At 40.4% G+C, this 18,386-nt stretch overlaps 1 protein-coding gene across 3 annotated transcripts in view; it reads right to left on the bottom strand.

Annotated features, from left to right (window-relative positions):
- LOC149025334 (RNAse THREE-like protein 1) overlaps positions 1 to 18,386 on the bottom strand; it is a 143,148-nt gene that overhangs the window by 105,015 nt on the left and 19,747 nt on the right. For all 3 annotated transcript variants that reach the window (XM_089145564.1, XM_089145566.1, XM_089145565.1), the window contains exons 4-8: positions 14,254 to 14,394; positions 14,095 to 14,167; positions 1,724 to 1,788; positions 873 to 1,016; positions 652 to 780 (exon numbers count right to left, since the gene is read on the bottom strand). In XM_089145564.1, the coding sequence (XP_089001690.1) occupies positions 652 to 780; positions 873 to 1,016; positions 1,724 to 1,788; positions 14,095 to 14,167; positions 14,254 to 14,394 (552 nt within the window). The remainder of the gene's footprint in view (positions 1 to 651; positions 781 to 872; positions 1,017 to 1,723; positions 1,789 to 14,094; positions 14,168 to 14,253; positions 14,395 to 18,386) is intronic.

The following is an 18,386-nucleotide window of genomic DNA, read 5'->3' as shown; positions in this document are numbered from 1 at the left end:
CAAGGCTGCCTTGGTCAGTGATCTGTTTACCAAACCATTATTTGGGCTTGCATTTTGAAAGAACCAGTCGAGCTGGCCCTTGATGCCCCACTATATGCTCCATCTTGAGAGTGAGTGTTGAAGAAATTAGAGTTACACCTAATTATATTTCTACCTAGTTTATATTTGGTTTTATGTCTATTTCTATTAATTTACGAGACTCCAATTAGGATTACAAATCATTTTTCGTGATTGTATAGCGTAAACAGAACTATAAGTAAAGGGTGTGGGAGAGGAGCTGATAAGTTTCATCATTCAATTCAATACTCCAGTTCCCATCCATAACAGCACCTCCATCCTCTTGGCCTTGGTGATCTAGGGTTTTGATCCACTACATGCTTAAAATGGAGACACTATAATAAATTAACACCAAAAGTTGTACCCGATGCACAAGGTTCCCATGTGCACAAGGCTTCTGTGTTTAGCAGTATATAGAGCCTTACCCTTGTTTCTAGAGAGGCTGTTTCCAGGACTTGAACCCGTGACTAACATTAAACAAGTGAGCACTTGACCAATGTGCCAAGCATAACCATCCCCAGAGACCAAGATTGAAATGGAGACACAATAATGAATTCATATGAGCACCATTAATTAGAAAAGCTATAGACTTACTTGCTCTGTTCCCCAAAGACCAAGATTTTTCAAACAGAAAATCAGATTATTATGCAGCTTCCCAAGTGACTTCTGACTGTTCCGTAGGCGGCTACAATCATCTCCCTCCTTGCGCAGGATTGACATACACTATTCTTAACATAATAGACAGCATTATGCAAAATCTCATTGAGGAAAAAGAAAATTCAATGTAATGAAAAATGTAGCTAATGATAAAGTACCTGGCCTTTAATCTCCTCAAGTTTCTGAATACAGGATGTATAATAACTCAAAGAAGCACCCATAACAGGACCATAGAAATAAAGTTTTACTTTTGGAGATGCCATGAAAGTTTCCAAGTCTTCTTTGTCACTAACAGAATAAACCTGTGAAACTTAATGGTGTTAATAATCAGCCAGGCTATTCAACTCATACCTAAGCTAGACATCCACATGTCCAACCTCCAGAATAACACAACCATGCCATACAGTTCGAGCACACCACAGAGTCACTGGATCCACATGTCAGTGGGATCACCAAGATGTAAAAAACCTAATAATCAGATGATTATAACTGTTTAGCAGATATTCACCCACTTCTCAGTTGAATAGTAAAAATCACATAAAATATGGCCAAAGTCACCAAATATTTAAGCAAGTGAAAACCCAATGCAGCAGGGATTGGGACCATAGACATGAGAAAACACTAAAAAATCAAATTCAAAAATTGGGTGGTGATCAATATTATTATCATCCATTATCTTACCAGAATGATAGAAGTGGGGGACACTTAACCTTCTCATTTTGTTTTCTTTTCAAAAAAAGTTCCTACTTAACTGAAAGGTACATATAACAGATGGTCAGGAAATTAGATTATTAGAAATCATACAATGGGCCAAGGTTTGATTTTGAGAAACCTTTTATTGAACCCCAACTTACAGTAAGTCAGAGTCACACAAACATGTGTAAAGATCAGTATGCAGGTAAGACCATAAGACCAGAAGAGGTCCTGATCCAGGTGCATAGCAATTTTCAAGACCACACAAATAAACAGGCAAGTAGATAGAAAGCCTTTGCTTGTCATCAGACCACACCTTTGCATCAAGTAATTTCTCAAGACTGTTGATACATGTTGGCAGTTCATCTTGATTGGAATCACCTGAAAGAAGTTCAACCAAATGAGGTCATAGAAACGAAGATTTAAAGAAAAAAAAAATTTTAAACAAATGATAAAAGTGTAATACGATTTCAACTCACTGGATCATAGACTAAATAAAGATATAAATCTAATTTTTCAGGAATATGCAAACAGTATTTTATTCAACCTGATAAACTTAGTGTCACAGTGATGAGGATGTCAAGATGGATGACAGGCAAAACCTGGAAGGATAAAGAATGAACATAGTTTTTTTTTATAAATGATTGTTTTGTATCAGAAAAAGGTGGGATACAAAAAAGGCAATCTCCTAGAACACCAAATGGGGGAAGGAGATCCCAACAAAGGAAGACAGTCCCTCCTACCCTTGGTGAAGTGAATCAGAATTCAGCCCCTGGCTGAACCCCCTCAAGTGGGCCGCAAGGCCACTCCAAAATGGTGCACCTAGGGCTGGCCGTATCCTCCAAGAGGGGTAGTTTGGTCCATCCCAGCCCTAATTAGTTGTTGAATTAAGTTTCAGAATTTCCTTTTTAATTTTCAAAGAGTCTTGGTTAGTTAGGAGTCTACTTTGAGTAACAGGTAAGTCCCTGGGTCCTTGGGAATCTTCTTTAAAGATAGACTCTCTCAAGTCTTTATTTACAAAAAGAGTTCCTTTAGTATTTGAGCCTTAGGAGAATCTATTTTCAAGGAAATTTCATTAGATCTTTAAGTATTTATTTGGACACCTGATATTATTTGTAAGGGGATCCTAATCTATAAACAAAACCCACTTAGGATTGGAGCCTTTTAGTAGGCTATAAATAAGCCTATTCTTTCTTTTGAATTTTTTAAAGTTTAATTATTGAATGACAATTAAATCAAAGTTGATGGATCGTAGTTCCTTGTTGAGGGGGACATGGTGGAGTCAACAACTCAAGATTCAGAGTTCTTCAAGATTAGCACCTTCTTCAAGGTCTTGCATCTTCCTACAACATTCAACAATTTCCAGCAGCAGCCACCATCCTCAGGTGAGTACAATCCATCCCCAACCCTGTAATCCAACCAAGAATGCTTCCCCTTCCTTCCTACTTCTTGTGCAAACAGCCCACACCTTTCTCCCACCCTAGCAGCAACTAAAAACCCCTTCCCTACCTTGCGGCAGCAAGGAAACCCTAAAATTTCAGTCTGCTATTCTGGGCAAGGGCCCCTATAATAATAGAGGACTTAGCTCCATCAAGATGCAGCCTAGAGTAGCCTGCAAACTTGGCAAAGACCCCAATGCTAACCACAATCGGCTCTTTATGTGCCTTCACAAAAATCAGCAGGTCATCTGCAATATGTGCAGATTTGCACCTAGGCAATAGCTTTTGATCATCCACTTCTAATTTTTGCATTATTCCAGAAGATGCCTCCATAACCATTACCAGAGTGAACATGTATGACAAGAGCAGGTCCCCTTGGCTAATCCCCTACCACCTGAAGAATACCCTGTAGAACTTCCAATCCAATAAATAAGGATAGAGAACATTTAAGAGCTGATACACACCTTCAACCATCCCAAGAAAGTTAAAGGAAACTGCATTCTTTTTTCTTTTCTTTTCTTTTTTTGATGAATAATTACATATATTAAACGAAAATAAACAAGAGAACAAGGTCCTTAAGCAGAAGGCCAAAAAGGAGAATTGAGACCCCAGGAGACAACAATAAGCCTGTTCCTTGGGGTATCATCAACAGGGGGATAGGGAATAGCTAACAGTCTAGAAGATACATCAAAATAGATGGCATCCCAAATCTTGTCTATAGAGCAGGATTTGGATGTCCATATCCGAAGATTGCGCTCCCACCATAGGTGATGGATCAAGGCACAATACACTAGCTTACCAATCCGATCACAAATGGAAGAACCTGAAAAAGTTTCTCAAAATCCATGCCCAATCTCGAAAAAACTCATAAGATCACCTCGAATGGGGCCAAATGGAAGCCAAAGCTTTTCCCCAAATAGATCTGGAGAAGGGGCAAGAAAATAAAAGGTGCTCAAGTTTCTCCAAACCGTTCCAACGAAGGATGCAATTGGGGTTAGCAAGGATGTGGTGGTCAATGAGGAAGGATTGGGTGGGGAGGGCATGGTTGAGGGCCCTCCAAAGGATTAGGGAATGATGGGGAATGTAGCCTTTGAACCAAACCATTGGGGGCCAGGGGGGCTTAGGGTTATGAGATCTGAGGAGGTTCCAAGCGGATGAGGTGGAGAAGGTTTTGGTGGGGGAAGGGAGCCAAAAAGTGAGGTCTCTAGTGGAGCTAGAGAGGGGGGGAAGAGATTTCCAAATCTGTGTGAGAATGGGGAGGGGGGAAGGAATCTAGGACCCATTTGAGATGAAGCTTGACAAGGGGGTGGATTTGGGGATACGTCTGTCATAGACAGTGCGAAGACCAAAGAGGTTATAGAGAATGCCCAATGGATGCCACAGATCAAGCCAGAAAGAGGTGGTGGAGCCCAAGGAGATGGAGGTAGAGATAACAGAGATGGCGCGGGGGTGCAGCAAGAGAAATTTCCTCCAAACCCAAGAAGAGTTGGAGGGCATAGGAGCAGTCCAAAGGGAATCGGATCGGAGATGGAAAGAATAGACCCACTTGACCCAAATAGAATCATGCTTTGCAGCAATTTTCCAAATAAGTTTGAGAAGGAGAGCCAAGTTAACATCAGTGATTCAGCGGATTCCTAGTCCACCTTCAAAGGTAGGGCGGCAGATGGATGACCAACTGACCAGGTAGATGAAGGGTGAGGCTTCCTGCCTTTTCTAAAGGAAGGCACAGAATAAAGACTCCATAGCATGGATGGTAGATTTGGGAATAGAGAAGATTTTGCACCAATAGAGATAGGAGGACTGGAGAACAGAACAGATGATGACCATTGATCACTCTCCCGGCAAAGGATAAAAGCTTACCCTCCCAAAGTTGTAGCTTCTTACGGATGTTGTCAAGCATAAGGAGGCAATGGTGACGAGTGAGCCTACTCGGGATGAACGGGAGACTAAGATAGACTGCAGGAAAGGTTCTAGGCTTAAAACCCGAGAGCTGGAGGAGAGAAGCTCAAAGCTTATCAGGGACACTAGAGAGAAAGATGGTGGATTTGTCAAGATTAACCCGAAGCCCAGAGAGGGACTCAAACAGTGAGAGAGTTGAGAGGATGGAGGGGATGGATTGGTGATCCGCTTTAGAGAAAATCATAAAATCGTTAGCAAAAACAAGATGGGTGAGGCTTAGGGACTTGCATTTAGGAATGGGGGAGATGAGGAGATGATCAGTCTTGGATTGAAGGATTCGGGAAAGGACTTCTAAGGCTAGGGAGAATAGGAAAGGAGAGAGGGGGCAACCTTGGCGGATGCCGACACGGGAAGGGAAGAATCCCTCCCGGGAGCTGTTGGCATTGATGGAGAAACGAGGAGAAGAGATACAGGTTTCGATCCAGTGGATGAAGGGAGGAGGGAAGCCCATGGAAGAGAGGACATCACTAATGAAATCCCAGCGAGTAGAGTGAAAGGCTTTATGAAGATCAACCTTAAGGAGAGTAATCGGGGAGTGAGTGAATCCATCAAAGCCACGGACAATCTTCACACAAAGGAGAATGTTATCCGCAATGCTACGACTCTAGATAAAAGCCAATTGGTTCGGACTCACAAGGGAGGGAAGCACTTGCTTGAGCCTATTCCCTAGGATTTAGAGATGAATTTGTAAAGAAGGTTACAGAGGGAGATGGGGTGGAAATTATAGAGGGAGAAGGCTCCTTGTCTCTTAGGGATTAGACAAAGGAACGTTTGATTAATGGAAGAGAGCTAAGAGAGGTTAAATAAGAAGCTATGAATGGCATGGACAAGATCATTCTCAATGAAGTCCCAAGAGGCAAGGAAGAATCCCATAATAAAGCCATCAGGACCTAGGGCCTTATTGGGCTTGTGAGAACGAATGTCAAGAAGGATTTCTTCCGAGGAAGGGATAGCGCTGAGAGAGGAGATGAAGGAAGGATCGATGAATTTGTTAATGAGGTTGGGGGGAAGGGGGGATGGGGAGGCAGAGGGGGGGGAGAGAACGTTGGAGAAGAAGGAGACGATCTCGGCTTTGATGTTGCCAGGATCCGAAATGCAAGTACCATTATTGGTAATGAGGGAGGGGATGGAATTGAAGTTATTCCGGACTTTAAGGGATCGATGGAAGAAGGTAGAATTGGAGTCCCCTTGCTCAAGCCACTTGATTCTGGCTTTCTGTTGGAGAACTGCATTCTTTCCATACCTTCCATCAAGAATTTCCTACTAAGAGAACCATAAGCCTCAATCTCATGCGAGTTCCCCTTCAGTTTTGCCGATGGGAATGCAACCTTCTATTCCATACCTCTAACAATGTCATGACAAACTAAAATGTTATCTGCAATAGATCTGCCTTTAATGAAGGTTGATTGGTTCTCTAACAAGACCTCCCACCACATGCTACAACCGATTAGTAGTTATCTTTGTTATAACCTTGTATAACAAGTTACACAAAGCAACCGGTCTATAGCCTACAAATGACCCCACATCTCCTCCTTTTAGCATTAGCGTAATGAAAGTAGCATTGATGGAGTTAGGCATTTCTGAATTATCAAAAAACCACAGAGTAGCCTCCGTGAGCTCCTCAACAACCAACTCCTAAGAGGCTTTATAGAAACCAGCACCAAACCCATCTGGTCCAGGGGCCTTTGAGACCTTCATCCCAAATACAACCTTCTGAATTTTTTTTCCTTGGTGATTGGCTCTTCTGACCAGCACTGTTAATCACCCAACAAAACCCCTTTTAGAGATAACTTTGGCACATATATTGCAGCATCCTCTAAACCAGCTCCAAATGATTTAAAAAAAAAAAAAAAAAAAAGCTTCCACTTTAATGTCATCAGTATCCACCGAAGACACCCCCCGGTCATTTTTTAACTCCATAATGTGGTTCCTGTGTTGTATACAATAAACTGCCTTATTGAAAAAGAATTATTTCCATCACCTAGTTGAAGCCACTTGACCATGGATTTTTCTTTGTTGAAATACAGATTTTGCAAGTTTACTTTCCATATTTTGGGTTTCCTAGTTTAGGTTTAATTTACTAGGATTTTACTTTTTTTCTTGTAAGTTTCCCACACAAGGAAGATTTGGTTTGTTCTATATTTGGTAAGTTTTCAATATAAATAGAGCTCCTGCTAGCCAAGATTTTTCCAAATCTTCCAACGGCATCAGAGCCAACTTTGATCCATTACTGAGCATCACCATTGCTTCCTTCTCCTTCTCTCTATCTCAATCCCAGAGTTTCCCAAAAAAAAAAAATGGTTGCAGCCATGTCGATGGTTGACGCTCCATCATCTTCTTCCTATTCCTTCTCTTTGTCATGTTGTGTCTTGCAACAATTTTTTTTCTCCATTGCCAATACTTGCAAACAAAATTTTTCTCCATCGCCTGGACTGCAACTTCAACCAAGCCGTTGCCATGACCTGCAAACTCCAACCAAGCCATCGTCTGTGTTGTAACTCACCATGACCACCCAATCTCCATCGCCACAACCACTTCTGCCAACTCAAGCCACTTGCAACAAAACTTAGCAATCTAAAGCACTTATAAAAGTACCACCTCATCCTCTTCTTCTTTTTTCTCCATCGCAGCCTACCAAAAGCCATCAACAGTGATCTGCAAGTCCACTAAACCCCTAAAACCTTACCTATGATAGGCCTAGGAGGTTCAATTCTCACCAGTGACTTCCTTTGGCTTCTCAATCCTTGCCAAGCCTTAAACCATGTAGTGATTGCTTCTTTTTTCTTCGTCTTCCTTCCGCCTCTGCAGAATTCATGTCTGTTTATTTCATCTCCTTCATTTTTTTACTTTTTGCACCTCTCTCCTCAGATGAACTCCAGTACCTTAGCCAATTGATGTCTAGACTTGACGTGTCTTCTCCAGCACCAACTTCCAATATAAGTGTAGCTTTTGTTGTTATTCCCTTTGCTGATCTACAGGCCTCCCCCAGTATTTTTGGTTGTCACAATATCAATTCAACTTATCTCTCTAGATAATGGACTCTGGGGCAACGACTATATGACTGGTTCATCTTCCTTATTTCGTACTTATTCCTCTAATCCTTTGACTCAAGTTATTCGAACGGTTGAAGGGTCACTTTCTCTTATTTTTGGGCAGGGATCCATTATTTGTTCACCATCTCTAACCCTATCTTCTATTTTGCATGTTCCTAAGTTTTCGGCTAACTTTTTATCTATTAGTAGCCTTACTCATAATATGAGCTGCAAAATAAGCTTTTATCCTTCTCACTGTGTGTTTCAGGACCTGGAAATGGGGCGTACAGTTGGCAGTGGTAGACAGAAAGGGGGGCCTCTACTTATTAAATGGGTATCCATCAACTCTTTCTACGACCTCTAGTTCCACTTCTCTTGCACTTTTTACCTTAATACAATGGCATCTTCGTCTTGGTCACTTTCCTTTACCTATATTATTTGGTTTCTTTCTTGATTTAGTTAAAAGGTGTAACTTGAATGATTTTCATTGTGAAGCTTGAATTTTAGCTAAATAGACTAGGCATGTTACCCTATTTTAGACCATTATAGTCTTGTTCCCTTTTTAGTCATGCATTCTGATGTGTGAGGTCCTTCTCGGACTATGTCTCTTTCTGGTCATAGGTGGTTTGTTACCTTTATTGACTGTTGCACTAGGACCAACATGGGTTTACTTCACCAAAAGAGTGATGTTTTCTCATATTTCCAAAATTTCTATAATATAGTTAGGACTCAATTTGGGAATTGGAGCTATAGTCAAAATCCTTTGTACAAGTAAGTATTCAGGTGGAGCATTCCCTTCCTACCTAGTTGACCAGGGCATCATACACTAAACTAGTTGCGTCGACACTCCACCTCAAAATGGTGTTGTTGAATGCAATAATAGACATCTACTTGAAGTAGCATGTTCCCTTATGTTTACTATGTATGTGCCTCCTCAATTTTGAGGTGCTGCAGTTTCTACTGCAGCTTATCTAATTAACCGAATGTCCTCTTGAATCTTAAACCATCGCTGCCCACTTGAGGTTCTTTTAGGGGTGCAGCCTTAATAGCATCACCTATGGTTTTTGGTTGTGTTGATTTTGTCCAAAATCACCATATTCATAGTAAGTTGGATCCTCGTGGGTTACGGTGCATTTTCTTGGGTTATCCTCCTACACAAAAGGGGTTATAAGTGTTATCAACCCAGTTCTCATCGTTTCTTTGTCTCTATAGATGTTGTGTTCCAGGAACAAGTTCCTTTCTTTTTCCCTACACCTCTTTAGGGGGAGAATCTTACTGAAGAGGTTCCGGTGTTAATTCCTCCTTTCAATATTCCTGTAGATAATCCTCCTTTGGAAGATGGAGTGACCAAACAGGAACAACTAGTGGATGATGTGCAAGGGGAGCCTAGACCTCTGATTCTCTGAAAACCTATCAAAGAAAGTAGCAAGTGACCCCTTATGAACCGAGCCAGTTGGAAGCTTTGGTTCCTAGTCTTGAAGAATCTATTCCTCCAGGTGAGTCTGTCTTTGATCCTTCTTTTGATACTACTTTGGACTTACCAATTGCATTAACAAAATAGCCACGAACTTGCACCAAAGATCCTATTTCCAATTATGATTTATATAAGGCCCTATCTCTAAAATTTTAAAAGTTTCATTTCCTCTTTGTCATCTACTTCTATTCTTAACACTTGGAAGGAAGCATTATCTCACTCAAACTAAAACGAGGCTATAGATGAGGAAATGCAAGCTCTTGAAAAATAAAACGGGGGAATTGGTGACTTTGCCTACAGAAAAGCGGATTGTTGGGTGAAAATGGGTTTTCATGATCAAGCACAATGCAGATGGGACTGTTGAGAGTTATAAGGCAAGATTGGTGGCAAAAGGCCTTACTCAGACTTATGGCAATGACTGCCAGGAGATGTTTGCCGCTATTGCCAAGATGAACACAGTTTGGACTATTCTTTCATATTCAATGAATGAGTGGAGTTTACAAAAGTTAGATGTGAAGAATGCTTTTCTGCATGAAGAACTACAAGAGGAGTGTACATGGATGTCCTGGGTATTGTACTGCCAAAACTCATGGGAAAGTGTGCAAGTTGAAAAGGGCCTTATATGGGCTAAAGCAATCTCCAATAGCGTGGTTTGGAAGGTTCCATAAGGCTATGATCTCTAATAGCTATAAGCATAGCAATGCAGACCACAAGTTGTTTATCAAGAGAGATGGTTCCCACACTACTATACTTCTAGTATATGTAGACAATATTGTGATAACAGGCAGCAATGAGAAAGAAATTTCAGCCTTAAGGCTTTTTTGAAGACTAAAAGGATATGGGCAGACTTTGGTATTTCTTAGGGTGAGAACTAGCGTATTCGGCCAGTGGTGTGTCTCTCTCTCTCTCAGAGGAAGTATACTTTGGATTTACTGAAGGAGACTGGGATGTTAGGCTATAAGGCTAGTTGAGACTTTTGTTGGGCCTAATCTACACTCAAAGGCAAAAGAAGGAGAACCAGTTGATAAGACCTGCTATCAAAAGTTGGTCGAGAAGTTGATCTATTTCTCACACACTAGACTGGATATCACATCTGCAATTAGTCTTGTTAGTCAGTATATACATGATCCCAATTCTTCACATCTGAATACAGTATACTAGATCTTGAGATATTTGAAGGCTACTCCAGGAAAAGGCATTTTGATTTCAGCTCATGGACACCTTAAAGTAGAAGCATACACAAATGCAAATTGGTTGGGATGTCTGAATGACAGAAGGTCTACCTTTGGCTACTGCGCGTATGTAGGAGGCAACTTAGTAGCATGGAGAAACAAGAAACAGGCAGTAATTGCATGATCCAGTGCTGAAGCAGAATTTAGGGCTTTAGCTCAAGGTATTTGTGAGGTACTGTGGTTGAAGGAACTGATTCAGTAGCTTGAGACAGATTTAGAGATGCCTATACAGCTTATTTGGACAAGAAGTCAGCAATCAGCATAGCTCATAATCTGGTAGAGCATGAGAAGACCAAGCATTTGGAGGTTGACAGGCACTTCATCAAGGAAAAGGTTGAGACTAGGCTGGTTCAAATTACCTTTGCTACCTCATATAATCTGCAGGCTAATATGCTTACAAAGAGCTTAAGTGTCGAGATGTCCAATAGTATCATTAGCAAGTGGGCATGATAAATATCTATGCTCCAACTTGAGGGGGAGTGTTGAAATACAAATTTAGTAGGTTTACTTTCCATATTTGGGGTTTCCTTATTTAGGGTAGATTTACTAGGATTTTATTTTTTTTCTTGTAAGTTTCCCACATTGGGGAGATTTAGTTTCTAAATTTGGTAAGTTTTCAATATAAAGAGAGCTCATTGTAGATTCACTAGGATTTTATTTTTTTCTGTAAGTTTCCCACATTGGGGAGATTTGGTTTGTTCTGTATTTGGTAAGTTTTTAATATAAAAAAAGCTCCTGTTGTGTCCTTCAGACACAAGTCAGGATATTCCCAACTCTTCCAACATTCTTTGAGAAGCTTCTCCACCTGCATTGCTGCCCAAAACCTTCTCTACCCTTCCTTTTCTTTATTTAGTGGACTATCATCAGGATGTATGCTGATAAGAGCTTGGGTGTGGTTCCATTCAATATCTGCTTCCTGCGCTGCAAGGTGAACATCTCCAACACGTCTTATTCCAAGCATGTATTCTTTCTTAACATTTCTCAGCCGGGCAACAAAACCAAGAAGTGGATTCAGCCTATAAAGAATGATCATATTAGAGCCGGTGGCGGAGTATCTCCAATACATCATGACAAGTAAAAAGAAAATTGTTTGATGTTGAATGCACATGTCTAACAAAGTCCCTTGGAGACTCCAACCAAGCAATTTAATTCAGAGTGAAGGAAATACAAGAGTGAAGGTTAAGTTTAAATTGGTCTTAGGAGACGTGATCAGAAAAGATAGCATTGCTTCAATTATGACATGAATAGAGCTGATTCGAGCGCAAGAATCTATGTAGGCGACCCCACATATGAGTTATTGTTGTTTGCACAGACTAAATATAATGCTAGCTTATATTATGCTTTTCCCATTACTATTAGGTGTATATTCTTTATCTTTAGATATGTTGAAGTTTGCGATTGCTAGGATTAAGTCCCAGCGGCGACTGTAAGGGTAGTTCTCAGAATGCCTCTTAGTTGTTTTAGGTCTGTTTCAAGTTTAACTTCTTGGAATTCTTCCTTCACTTACGTATGAGCAGATTGGGTTTTTTATGTATATCAAATCTATTATAAATCCGGACCAGCCAATCGCAGGCTTTCACTTCTTCTTCATTCTTCTTCTTCTTTGTCAATTTTCTTTTACTCCCTAGGCTAATTACAGGTACTAAAATTCAAAGATGGTATTGAAGCATCTGTAATCAGCTTAGGGACTCTCTCCTCTCTCGCCAGTGAAAAATTTGTCAATTTTTGTTTTTTGTATTTGGTGCGAAGACACCTTCTGCTGCTATGCCTATGAAATATATACTCCTTTGATACTTATTTTATGGAGTAATCTACTGTTCAGCTGCTGCTATGGTTGAAGACCCCTGAGAAACTTGGGATTATCAATCTCTTTGTTCTACCCAGATCAAGCTTCCATTAGAAAAAAATTATATATGTATGAACCAGCACCAAGAAAAAAAAAATTTATCTGGGCTCAATCAGCTCTTATCTAGCTGTCTGGGCCGCGTTGTTCATCCTTTACTAGAATCGAGTACTTCTACACAGACCCAGAAGACTGAGATTATTTTTTTTTACTTCTGAAGATCAATATCTGCTTTATTGAGGGTCTGTAGGATTTTTCTTTTTAATGAAATATGGATTCAATTCAACACACAATGCATTGGCTGCTATTTATTTATGGTAAAGACATCTGATTTTTTTCGCCTACCACTGCTGCAATTCTGCTGAGGTATTATCAGCCCCTATTATGTTGAGCCTTCATGTTCTGAAAAAACTCTGTTGGTGCCATAGAGCTTCGCCACTGGCCCACTGCTTCCATTGTTGGTTTCGGGTGATACAATACCTTGGAAATTTCTTTCTCACATGATATTGCTGTCTTACTTATCTGAATTGACTGCAGCCCTGTTATTCCCTGCCACTCTGTTTACTAGAATTGACTTCAAGTGTGTTATTCTTCTGGTAGATGGAATATTATACTAAGGATCATTAGTAATGCTTCCCTATTTACCAGAATCAACATCAGGTCTCTATTCTTTTGGTAAATAGGGCGATTGCTTTGTGATTGTCAAAACTGAGATCTAACTATGAACAATAAGTGCTACTAGTGTGTAGATTACTTGTTGTCCTATATAATTAGTTAAATAGGACCTTGTTTCATTGCTACTACAAACTTGTTGCTGCAGGTTCAGTAATTTTCTCTGATTTAATTTGCTGTTCTCTTTTTTTTTTAAATCTCTGGGACATACTACTGGATACCGGCTCTTCTTTTGATGCATCCACTACCTCAATATTTGATTTTCTTTTGTAATGACTAGAAGTTCTTGTACCTGGTTTCAAGTAACATGGTCCCTTCAAGTATACCCAAATTAGTTCCTCAGTACAGATTTTGAGGTGCTGGTAATTGTTGTCATTATTTGTCCACGAGTAATTTTACATGGTGGGGGGGGGGTGTAATTGGAGCCCAATTCTATATCTACTCTTGGCTTAAAGAGTATTATTTGTGGAGACTTTTATCCTAAGATGGTATTCTACAACAATACCTTCCTACTTGGTCTATAGTGACCCATACTGCTTTTTACCTACCTACTTGGTCTGTAGTAACTCATATTGTCTTTTACCTACCTACTTGGACTGCAGTAACCTATATTGTCATCTACCTACCTATTTGGTTCACAGTATCCTAGATTTGACCAGTATAGACCTTAGTTTGAGGTTCTATTTCTACTTTTGGTTTCTGGGTCCTCATTCCTTACCAAAATAGTGTATTGCCATTCGTTCTATTGTTATGTTAGACAGATTTTATAGGACTTGTCCTTTACCATTTTTCTAGATATGCTTTTTGCGTATTACACCAGAAAGAGGCAGGCCTGGTGCAATGGTTGGTGAACCATTGTAGCTTGAGGTCAAGGCAATGAAACAACCCCTCCACAAAAATTGCTGGGGTTAAGGTATGTGTCGGAAAATTGCCCCCAAACTCCACCTGTGCGAAGCCTTAAGCTACAAGTTGGGTCTTTTATACCAAAAAAATAAAAAATCATTCAGTTAAAACAGAGAAGAGAACGTTGTATCACCTTTTCCCACAACAGGAGATGCAGTCATACCAAATATACGGGGGCGTTTCAATGCACCATTTTCATAGAACACCTACAGAATCATTAACACACAATTGTACTAGGAAACACAAATTTCTAGATGAATAATGTAAAAATTATGCTGTAAAGCAGATATACCTTCATAATTTGTGCATACGGATGACTGCTTTGTGCCTGTGCATGATGACATTCGTCAAATATTAGAAGTGCAATCTGCTCCATTCTGACAAAGCAATGGTGTAAACTTCGTAGTAGTGTTTGAGGGGTCATGACAAGAACCTACACAGTTCGTTTCACAGAGAGTAAGCACAAAGAAGCTAACTTAGACACACAAACTAATGCAAACTTTGGATGCTCACTAATGGTTTGCTGTATTTCCAATCATTTACTTTATTAAAAAGTCACATGAGTCTTAGAATTCAAATTAGATTCATGAGTAAGGAATAATTACTTCTTCCTCCATCAAGCTGCCTTATATCTTCAACGGAAAGCCCTGGTTTGAAAATCACGAGATCTTGTCGTTCTTTCCAAAAGCCGAGACAAGAAGGGAAGCAAAACTTAGAAAATCCAATATCTCAATTGAGATCTCTGTCAACTCAAGATATAAAGATCTCGGTTGAGCCGAGATCTTGGTCCAACCATGTTATAACTTATAAAAGCACCAGATTTCGAAGTTGAGGTGCTCTCATCTCCCCCTTTGCTGCCTTGCTGGACAAGCTACTTCTGCCAGAGTTTTGGTTAGAACACCTCCTAGTCTTCATCAAAAACCCTCATACAACATATACAGCAATGGCTAAAGAGGTTTTCAAGCAAATATTGAAGAAATGTGAGATTTCATTCCAAAATAGATTTTTTTCAAAATCTGAGTTCTACACTTGTTGTGTGTTCATCCCAAATTTGATTTTTTCCAAAATTTGGTGGAGTAACTTATAACGACCCTGATGTCATATGAACATGTCTAATGTACAATATATCATTGTTGTTTGAGTTTAACCTTGATGTGTTCACATATATTAAGTCATGGTTCTGTACTTTATGTTTTATAAGTTTGCATCTTCACTTCTTTAGCACAGCGGTTCAAAATTGGGATCGAATTGGATCTCACATTTAAAGTTGTTTTCTCACAAGCCTAAGGGCAGCATTGTGCCTATAATAGGCAGGAAAAAGAGCTCTAAAACCCAACGAGATGGGCCACCCAGTTGGGTCGACATCGGAAGAATTGTTGCCTCCATCTTGACAAGATCTCAATTTTTGGCCCACCGAGATGGCCATCGAGATTGAGTCCTCAAAACTTGCGGTAAGCTACTGTGTTCAAAGAGTAGGATCAAGTAGAAAAGAATGTAGTTTGAAGATTCCATAATGAAAATCATTTAAATTTTTTCTTCTTCAGTGTTAACAACCTGAGGCAGGGTTACAATGGTACTTCTTTTCAGAGAATAGCCAAGATGTGTGATTTTCCTCCTCTTCTAGTTTTATATGGTACTCTAACTAAGCATTCCCCTACTACACAGTAGATGAATCGCAACCATTTCTCAACCATTTGCATGCATTGTACTTATCTAAGTTTCAAATTGGATTGTTAGTTACAATCATTGAAATAATAAAATAGAAAATATCCAAAGGTTTCATACATTTTCCAAACATAACTAAGATGGAAGACTTAGTGATTGTTCTAGGTACAAGGGCTCAATCATAAATAAATAAATAAAAAGGTGATATAGAGGATGATGTTTCCCAAAGAATAAAAAGGGTGGATGAAGTGCAGAGGTGCGTCCGGCATCTTGTGTGATCAACAATTCCTTTAAAGCTCAAAGGAAAAATATATACGATCATCGTTCGACCAGCTATGATGTATACTGCAGAGAGTCGACTGTTAAAAACATCAAATAGATAAACTAAGTGTGGAAGAAAAGAGGATGCAACGATGAATGAGTGGCAAAACTAGGAATCATAAGATAAGAAATGGTCACATTGGAGTCAGCCTAGGAGTAGCTCCAATAAGTGATAAGCTATGAGAAAGTCGTTTGAGGTGGCATGGTCACGTTCAACGGAGGCCTATAAATGCCCCTGGACGAAGAAGTGACATAATCCAGATTAAAGGAAATAGAAGAGTCAGGGGCAGACCTAAGATAACCTTAAAAGAAGTGGTGAGAAAGGATATACATAGCTTAGGCCTTGTATCTAGCATGGCCTTGAATAAAGTTGATTGGGAAGGCAAGAATCCACGTAACCGACCCCATTTAGTAGGGACAAGGCTTCTTGTTGTTATTGTTGTTGTTGTTGAACTAAGGGAAGACTAGTGGAATTTTGAACAAATTCCAAGTTCAAAATTTCTTGAAATAAAATAAGACCCAAGTTTCACCAAAGTCCCCCCTCAAGCTCACCCTCATCCCTAGTCCACTCTCCCCCCCCCGACCCCGACCTCTACCTATGATCCTCCCCACCCGTCCCCCTTCCCACCCAATCCCATAAAGATCTAATTGCCCACTCCCTCTCAAACTGCTTTCACCCTTGGCTTCCATAATTAGCGGACTGTTCTGGGACATCTAAGGGCTCAACTCACTACCAAACAACCAGAAGTTAAGCCTCTCATTAAATCCTCCAAGTCCTTCTTCTATGCCATCCTTAAGACCCAAGTCAACAAGGACCTTGCATACAATTGCCACCTCCATTGCCCCCGCTTAGTCCCTCTTGACCTACCATGAACACTTAATTACTGGTCGCACTTGGTTCCTGTAGGACCCAAAAGTTCTCACTCCCTCCATTATCCTCTCGGATCCTCAACTCTAGCATCTCAAAATCATCCTTCCCAGTGTTAACACCCACTTCTTCCCGACCTTTGTCTATGCCTTAAATCATGCCCATGATAGCCTTCCCCTCTGGGAGGCCCTCAACTCCATCTCTCCCTCCATCAACCCTAACCCTTAGAGCCTTGGCTACAATGTCAATGTACTATGTTTTTCTCAACAAAAACAAGGCTGCAGTTCCATCAATCTCCAAGCTGTCAACTCCTTTAATGATTGTTCGGACTCCATTAGGATCCGACCTCCTACAGAGTGGCTCAGCCGTAGTAGCATTGCATCAAAGGCTCCAAGCTCAACTGTTTGACGACCAACGAAGCCTAGCTCACTTCCTTCCCCTCCTCCCATGCGGCCATGCCTCCTTCCTCCCTCCTACGATGTTTGATCGAGCAATTTCACCCTCCAACCTTATTCCTCCTTTTGCCCCTAACCATTCAAGTTCTTTGATATAAGGATCACCCACCCTCTCTTCTTCCCTCTAGTCCTCTCCACTTGAAACAAACCAGCACACCATTTTCTCCTCCCCTCTCTTAGCTTTCATGAGCAAAAACCACAATGTCAAGTCAGCCCTCAAGGCCTGAAACCCCTTCACCTTCGGCAATATCTCCTCTAATGATGAGTCTCACCAGTTTGAGCTCTCCCTTATCTAAACTCAATTCCTTGATCCCTTCAACTCTTTCCTTACTATCAAGGAGAAGAGTCTTTCTGCTAATCTATCCTCCTCGCCTCTCAAGAGGAGAATATCCTATACTAGAAAGGTTGGATGGCTACATAGTGGAGACCAAATTTCGGAGCCTCAACAACTTCAACTATATCTCCTCCCCAATTAATTCTAATGGCTTCACAATCTCCTCTATCTCAAGCATTAAGAATGAAGCCATCTCTTACTTCCATACCCATCTTTATCCTTCCCCTCTCTCCTACCACCCATTCCCCCAACCTCTTTGTTAGTTTGAGAAAGAATAAGGTGAATAATGAGAGAGAGGAGAAGATGGAAGTAGCGACTTTGTTGTGGAGGCTCGTATTGAACTCATAAGCACTCCTCAAAATAACTTCACTATATATAGGCTAATTTACTAGTCTATTCTATATAGGAAAGCATCAACCAATTTCAATTGGTATAAAACACTTAATTACCGCCTCTATTTCCTATCGAGAGTTAACGCAAGGCACTAACTCTCGATGGATCTGTCCTTTCCCAAATTGCCCTTTCCTAACACTCCCCCTCAAGCTGGAGCATATATATTACTCATGCCCAGCTTGTTACAAATATAGGTAACCCTTGTATTCGCTAGAGCTTTGGTGAACAAATCTGCGAGTTGTTCTCCAGTCCTCACATGCTTAGGGGATATTATGCCTTGTAGTAACTTCTCACGAACAAAGTGACAATCTACTTCAATATGCTTGGTACGTTCATGAAAGACTGGATTTGATGCTATATGAAACGCAGCTTGATTATCACACCATAAC

The sequence above is a fragment of the Hakea prostrata genome, chromosome 2 (genome assembly GCF_041222555.1).
Source record: "Hakea prostrata isolate BN-2017 chromosome 2, UWA_Hpros_2, whole genome shotgun sequence".
Classification (NCBI taxonomy): Eukaryota; Viridiplantae; Streptophyta; class Magnoliopsida; order Proteales; family Proteaceae; genus Hakea; species Hakea prostrata.
Note: the sequence above shows the minus strand (reverse complement) of the source record. Positions and strands in the feature narration are given on the sequence as shown.